General features: G+C 32.6%; 1 protein-coding gene across 1 annotated transcript; it reads right to left on the bottom strand.

Annotated features, from left to right (window-relative positions):
• Positions 1–5,306: 5,306 nt before the first annotated feature.
• LOC110662950 (ethylene-responsive transcription factor ERF003) lies at positions 5,307–6,434 on the bottom strand. Its single transcript, XM_021822126.2, has 2 exons — positions 6,170–6,434; positions 5,307–6,091 (listed from the first exon to the last, which is right to left on the bottom strand). Exons 1-2 carry the CDS (start codon positions 6,250–6,252, stop codon positions 5,566–5,568), a joined length of 609 nt encoding a protein of 202 aa, XP_021677818.2. The 5' UTR covers positions 6,253–6,434; the 3' UTR covers positions 5,307–5,565.
• Positions 6,435–7,242: the final 808 nt, after the last annotated feature.

Genomic DNA, 7,242 nt, shown 5'->3' on the forward strand with positions numbered 1-7,242 from the left:
CCATCAACTGGGTCAGAACTCAGAATCAGATTGTTGACTCATAATTTGATCAAAATTATACTTATTTGTAATTTATCATAAATTAATTGATATAATTGTGATGTTGAATATTATAATTAGCTTTTAGAACAAAGTGCGAAGCTATTTGACCATAATGCAAATCAAAATTTTTATTCAATAAAAATTTTTTATTAAAATTTAAATTCGAGACATTATAATATTGAAATTATTACGCGGGGTTGATAGAAATGTCTTCCCACAATATACCCAACAAATTCTAACGTTGAAAGATTATTATTATTGCAAGTCATTCTGGTTTCTACCCTAGAAGACGACTAATCAAAGTAAATGCAAATGTACACCAAGAACAAAAATGGGTTGACTTTTGTTTATATGACTCGAGGACTCGAGACTCAGCTCAACTAAACTCATATATATATATATATATATATATATATATATATATATATATATATATATATATATATATATATTGAAGAATTTGAATAAAAAAAAAAAAAACCCACCATGTGCAAATGTTCCCTGAAAATTTGTATAAAATTCTACACCTAATTTTGCTCCTTTTCTCTGGGTCCTGCACAGGCTCTGCTTTCCAGTTGCCAAGCACAAAACCGGCTAATTCCAGAATCTAGTTTAAGTAAGAGAAGACCTTAATATTTTTTGTCATTTAGGTATGAGATTGAATTTGTTGGATCATCCCAATTTCTGTAATTTCAATCAATTCATTTAAAAAATATTGATTTGAATATTATCGATTCCGATTCCAATTCAGAAAGACTATGATTCGATTTCAATTCGAATCGATCCGATTTTAAAGCTAAATCCGACTGTGACGGGGTCTAGTCTAAAACCTTTGGTTTGATTTGTTTGAGATGAGCTAAAGCTGGAGCTTACAAGTTCGGCAATCTTGTCGAAACCCAAGTCCAAGACTTGCTTCTCGGGCCTCCAATAACTCAATTTGGGCCAATATTTTTCTATATCCACAACACCCAAATTCAACCCAAAATAATAAAAAATATTTACATTAATGTCTGATTAATTGAGTGGAACGAAGTATGATAAAGCCCTCAATTAACATGAATCTCGAGCTATATACTCATTTTAGATAAGAGTTTCAATCGAGTTGAGCCAAAATTCATTGTAATATAAAGTTTATTGGGATTATATAAATATATTTTCTTATTAAAAATTAATATAAATTAATAATTTTTATTTTTTTTTAATTTTTTATGATTATGGATATAATCAAGCAATTCAATGGAGAAAATTTCATAACATATCTCTCATCATTAGATATTATCCTAAGAATTGCTCTTATTCTTTAAATAACCTTAGTAGATTAACTCAATACGATCATATTAATTTTATTCATTGAGTATGAAATGAATGTGCAATGTAAAAAAAAAAAAAAAAAACTCTTATTTGGGTTAAAAAATCTATAAATAAAATTTAAAGGTGATTTTATATTTTCAAATTTCCAATTTTGCCTTTATCTTTTAGGGAAATATTTTATTTTTGTTCTCTTTAAAATAGTTGAGATGAATGTGTTAGGACCATGTGGATGTTAACATGCACATGTCGGTCCATGTGAATGTATCCTAAACCTAATGGTTTGTTAGAAAAAAAAAAAGAGATATATCAATCAGCTTTAAAATTATTTTTAAATTTATAAAAATATTAGATTAAAATCTTATTTTTTTTTAAATAAAAGATTTCGTAATAATCCATAAAATAAAAATATTAGTCTGCTTTTATATTTTATATTCATAAAAGGAAAGTTATATATATATATCTTGCAAAGATTTGAGTAATAAAAAAATTTTGGTTGCACTTAAATTTTAAAACATGTTATAAAACATCTTAACTCCTATAAAAGTAGAATTAAAATATCATTCGAATCTTAGTCAGTAAATTATCATATTATTGTGATTAGAATTCATGCTCAATATTAAGGATATTTTAATTTCATTTTATAGGAGTTGAAGGTGCCATGAAATATTTTACAAGTTTATGATGTTATTAATTTTTTTCTTGATAAAATTCAGCTGTAAAATAGTATATTGGATTTTAAAATTATATATATATAACAAAAGAAAGAATTAAAAATTAATAGATTTAATATTGAGGTCGTCTCTGAAACAATGAGACTTAAAATTGAATGTGAAATCATTTATTTAAAAAAAAAAGAGAGTTATGGGTTGAAAGTAATTTGGCTTTTAAGGTAGTAGGCCACTAACCTTTTTGCTTTCAATCTGGAACAGATTTTTTTTTTTTTTCTTTTTGCCTTTTGTATTTTTTGCATGACTCCCTTGATCCAACGCATCTTAAACAAATCGTAAACCTCATTACCAAACCCAATTGCCAAAATCTCTCTCTCTCTCTCTCTCTCTTTCTATATATATATATATATATATACAGGCATATATATATATAAAAGAAGATAGAAATTAAAGCCTTGTTATTGTCTTCTCCCCAACATTCCCACATGAGATTCTATAGACTATGATTGGTTTTGACTACTTTTCTTCTTAGGAATATCTCAGCTTTGACTCCCTTACTTCCCTCTCTTTTGCTCTGTGAGGTGTGCATTAGAAGCAGTGCTCTGTACACACAAAGTTGTGCAAAAAAGAAAGAAAGAAAGAAAACAGCCACCTTTCTCAACCTTTGTGCTAGGTTTCACCAACCAGATCACTGTGGCAAACTCTGTGATCCTCATTTTTTAACCAAATACTTTTGATAATTGATTACGAATCCAAATAAGAAAATGGGTATTTGAGATGATGCAACCCTTTTCATTGATCTCAAAGTTTATTCAAAACCTAAAGAAAAGGTTTTGCCGACAATACTAGAGCTACAATGAAAAAAAAAATTTTAAACATGATAATATGAAAGATGATCAGTTAAACAAGCAGTAGGAACCAATTTTCTTTCAATTATTGTCAAGTATAATATATATATATAGCCAAAACATGTCAAGCCCACTGTCTGTCATGTTATCAGTTCATTCACTAGAAAATTTTAATTTTATTTTATTTTCAAGCTTTAAGGGCTAAATAATCCACAAAGCACTCAAATTACCCAGAAGAAAACAGTAATTAACCAATCTTAATTGGGGCTTGTAATTGTAATTAGTGACCATGCAAAAAAAGGAAAAAGGAAAAAAATGCTTCTTGATATAAGAAAAAAGTGGTTGGTCAGGTGAAATATCAAGTGATACCCAAGGCCAAAGTTCAAACATTTAATGATGGTAAACTCACTAACATGCCATGATTTAATCACCTTTGCTGAATCAAAAGTAAAACAATATAATGAGACTAAACAACTTTAAATTGTTTGATGGTTGTGGGGAACAAAATCAATTTCCAAACAGGTGAACAATGATGAAGTTCCATTGATAAGGACTGGACACCAACACCCATAAAGCAGACAAAAATTTTTTTGCCCATTTAGTTCTTGAATGGCAAATTGCATGATTTAAACAATATTAAACAATGCATTAACATGAACCCAATTTACCCTATTACTTTACTAAGAGGAGCTATTGCTCTCACTGGTTTTTCCTGGGTTTTTTAATTAGTATATGTAAAAGAGATGCAGACCCAGAAATGAAAATGACACAGGTGAAAATGCTACTCTCAAGTGCTGTAAAGGGAAATCAATATCAAGCAGAAGATGAAGATAAAAATGGCAAAGACAAGTTGAAAGTTCATTATCTTGTCTCTTTAATTGCTGCATAATTGCCACATTATGCAAATTAAGGAGGCAGTTTGCTTTTCAAGTGATTGTGACTAATTAAATGGGTTTCTAATCATCCAGTTCTTTTGTACATATCTAGTGCTGAATTTAGTTTCTCATTCTCATTATGCTTTTCTTTTTCCATTTCTGGTCTAAACCAGCAATGTAGGCAAAACTAGACAGAGATGCTTAAATGTCATAATAATAAGCTTGATTGGCATTCTATTCACTTGTCTTTTGTTTATATCTGAAAGCTAGAACCTTGTTCTATATAAAACAAATGATGCTAGCTGCTCCTGCCAGTTAGGTACTATTTTTCTACACTCTTGCTCTTTTGTTTCTATCTCTGCAAGCAAAGATGTAAAAGGGAATGGATTTTCTAGCCATTGTAGGTGAAATTTGATGTTCCAAACCAAATTCCAAATAGACACAAATCTGCATAATTCTCGTATGACAATATATTTTAGGAGACACAATAATTAGCAGCTAGTTCAGGTCAAGATGGAAACACTTAAGAGAGCTCAATTTGACATAAATATCATTATGAACAGTTTAAATACACTAATCACAACCTCTACTTTTTTTTAACAAGGAAAATCACCAGAGAAGGAGAGAGGGTTGGAGGGAGGGGACCTCTATAATAATTAAAGCGCCCACTCAATCACATTCAGTGTCTCTTTTCTTCAAGGCAGCAATCCCAACGAGAAGTCTGTCTTAGTTGAAATGGATCTAAAGAACCTTTAATACCCAACAATTCAAAAAAGATTTCAATTTTTTCAGACACTGCTGAAAACTGGCCACATATACTTCTGACAGCCAAAGAAAATGGTATATATTTCCACTTTATATGGAAACGACATTGGCCAGTATGCCTTCTAAAGTAATCTGATTATTCTGTTTTTAGTTTTATACATGCTATTGTACGATTAACTTCACAAGTCTCAGTAATTTTCAAGTTTTTATCAAAGAAAAGTACCAGAAATCAGAATTCTGTTTCCTAAATTCTCCCTCTGAAGGAAATGCAAAACCTTTTTAGTTCCTTTGCCTTAACTTTTAACAAAAGTGGCTTCAAGTTCAAGTCCTTTTCTTTCCTCTAAAATTTTGTTCTTCTGGTGATCAACTATCCGAAATATGTTCCTTCCAAAACTATATCAAACACCTTGTGGGTTTTTGTAGTATGCCCTGTAGTGGAATGTCTCAGTAAATAAACACGAGAACAGTCACTGATTGAGTAGGATTTTAGGGTGCAGATGCTTGCTGTTCTTTGTCACTGAATGGTACAAATTTCCCATCTCGAGATATTAGAAACTTACAGTTTCGAAAGCAATAACAAGTGAAGAAGTTGCTTCTAGCAATAAAATTTGCACTCCAGAGTTGCATTTTCTCACTAGAACAGCTTACTAAAATTATTAAAATTTGTTTCTTAGATTTTTACCGATAAGCTTGAGCCTTTAGATTAAGCAGTTCTTTAATGCCGCTAGCTTTCAAAGAGCAGCAAGATTCTGCTTATGTTTCCACTGAATTGTTTTGGAACTGTGACATAAAACGCATAGGACAACATGATATATATATTTATGAAATACTCTACTGTACATTAATCATCATCAAATGAGTCACTTAGGGGATACTTCCAGGGACCAGAGTGGGATCTAGCTAGACTCTAAAACATTAGAACACTTGAAGAAGCCATAGAAATCAAGGCTGATTAAAATCGGGGTTAAATTAGCAAATGAAACGAGTGCCAGTGGCAGTGGCAGCTGATTACTAGACTAAAGGAGGGTGTCTTTTGTGAAACTTGTGGATTACACATTACAGAGGCTGAGGTGGTGCAGCAGAGCATAGCTCGAGAGACCCATAATCAAGCAACTCCTCGATCATTTGCTCTATGTGATGCTCTTCAAGAGGCATAAACTGCTGCTGGATGCTGTCAGCCTGAACTTTTTTGACAACCCAGTTTGCCTCTGTCTCTTGAACTTGCAATGGATATTTCTCAGGCAACTGGGAACCCAATTCCTCACGTTTTATAGCAATGCCATTGGGGGTGGTGGTTGTGGTGGAGATTGGGGTGGTGTTAGCGTGTGAAGTTGGAGCTTTTTGTTTCTGTTCATAAAGTGATGTTTGTTTGGTCATTTGCAGCGAAGCCATATAGCACCTATGCAACTTGGCTGTCAAAGTTGCCGAGAGAAGTTTTGACGATGATGATGATTGAGATGCGTTTGGGTTATAAGGGAAGTTGGTCCTAGCCCTTGGTCCACACATGAGCCTTGCAGCTTCATCATAGGCTCGGGCAGCGTCCTCGGCCGTTTCAAATGTTCCTAGCCAAATTCTAGTCTTCCTGCAAAAACGAAACGTTTCGTTCAGTATTCATACATAGAATACTCAAACATGTTTTTCCATGTTAAGGTAGTCTTACAATAGAGGGTGGCGAATCTCAGATACCCAAGAGCCCCAATGCCTTTGTCGGACGCCTCGATATCGCTGTTGTGGTCTGGCCATGTTAGTGAAGGGAAAACGTTTCTTTTAGGAAAGTGTTTGTGAAAATGCCTGAAAGAAGAAAGTATGAGGCAAGAGAGCGATCGATGCTAGTGAAAGGGTCGGGGAGAGGTGGGTTTTTGTAGTTGGGTTTGATCAGATACATGGGGGCGACTGGTCTCTTTTTCTTGGTCTGTTCTGTAAGCAAGTGGGTCCCTTTTGGGGCGTTGGTGCTTTCTATTCTTTTTCATATTAGTTATCACCAGTTGGCTGGCTTGTTCCAATTTATGATTATTGAAAATATTGGTGAACTGAAATTTCAAACTGCCAAATTTAATTCACATGACAAAGATAATGGGTTTCGTTTTGTTAAAAGAAAAATAAAAAATCAGAGAGCATTCAACTGCTGCTTTATTAAGCTTTCTTTCTTCAAGAAAATCTAAGGTCATTGTCTCCATAGATTCTTTCTTCACGTGAGTGTTATTTAGGAGAAGATTATGACTCCACTACAACTATAATATAAGCTCTCTCTTTTTTCATACAACACCTAAAAAAAAAATCTATATGCTTTTGAGCTATAAAAGAAATCTTTGAACATATCATATATTCTAACGGAAACTTTCTGGGATTCTTTACACCTAAAAATTTAATTATGCTAGCTAACTTATTGCCAATTTGTTGTGTCTTGAACATGATCACCATCATTAGATGACCAAAAATGGGAGTATATACTGTTCAATAGCAAGAGGTACAGTTCTTCAAATTGTTATATTCTGGATTGAGTTGGTCCACAGGAAAAAGGCTCCAGCCTCCATTTGATACACAGCATAAGTATATATATAATTGAGTGAATCCTAAGTTAGGCACAAAGATTAAAGATTCCTAGACCGTAATAATGATCCTAATATTAACAATCAAAATCTCGTAATCAATATGCAAGTGGGAATAATATCATTAGAAATCAAGGTATATTGGGGCTATATGCAAGTGGGCATCTACTGGTTAATGGTTATA

Source organism: Hevea brasiliensis, chromosome 11, assembly GCF_030052815.1.
Source record: "Hevea brasiliensis isolate MT/VB/25A 57/8 chromosome 11, ASM3005281v1, whole genome shotgun sequence".
NCBI classification, from domain to species: Eukaryota; Viridiplantae; Streptophyta; class Magnoliopsida; order Malpighiales; family Euphorbiaceae; genus Hevea; species Hevea brasiliensis.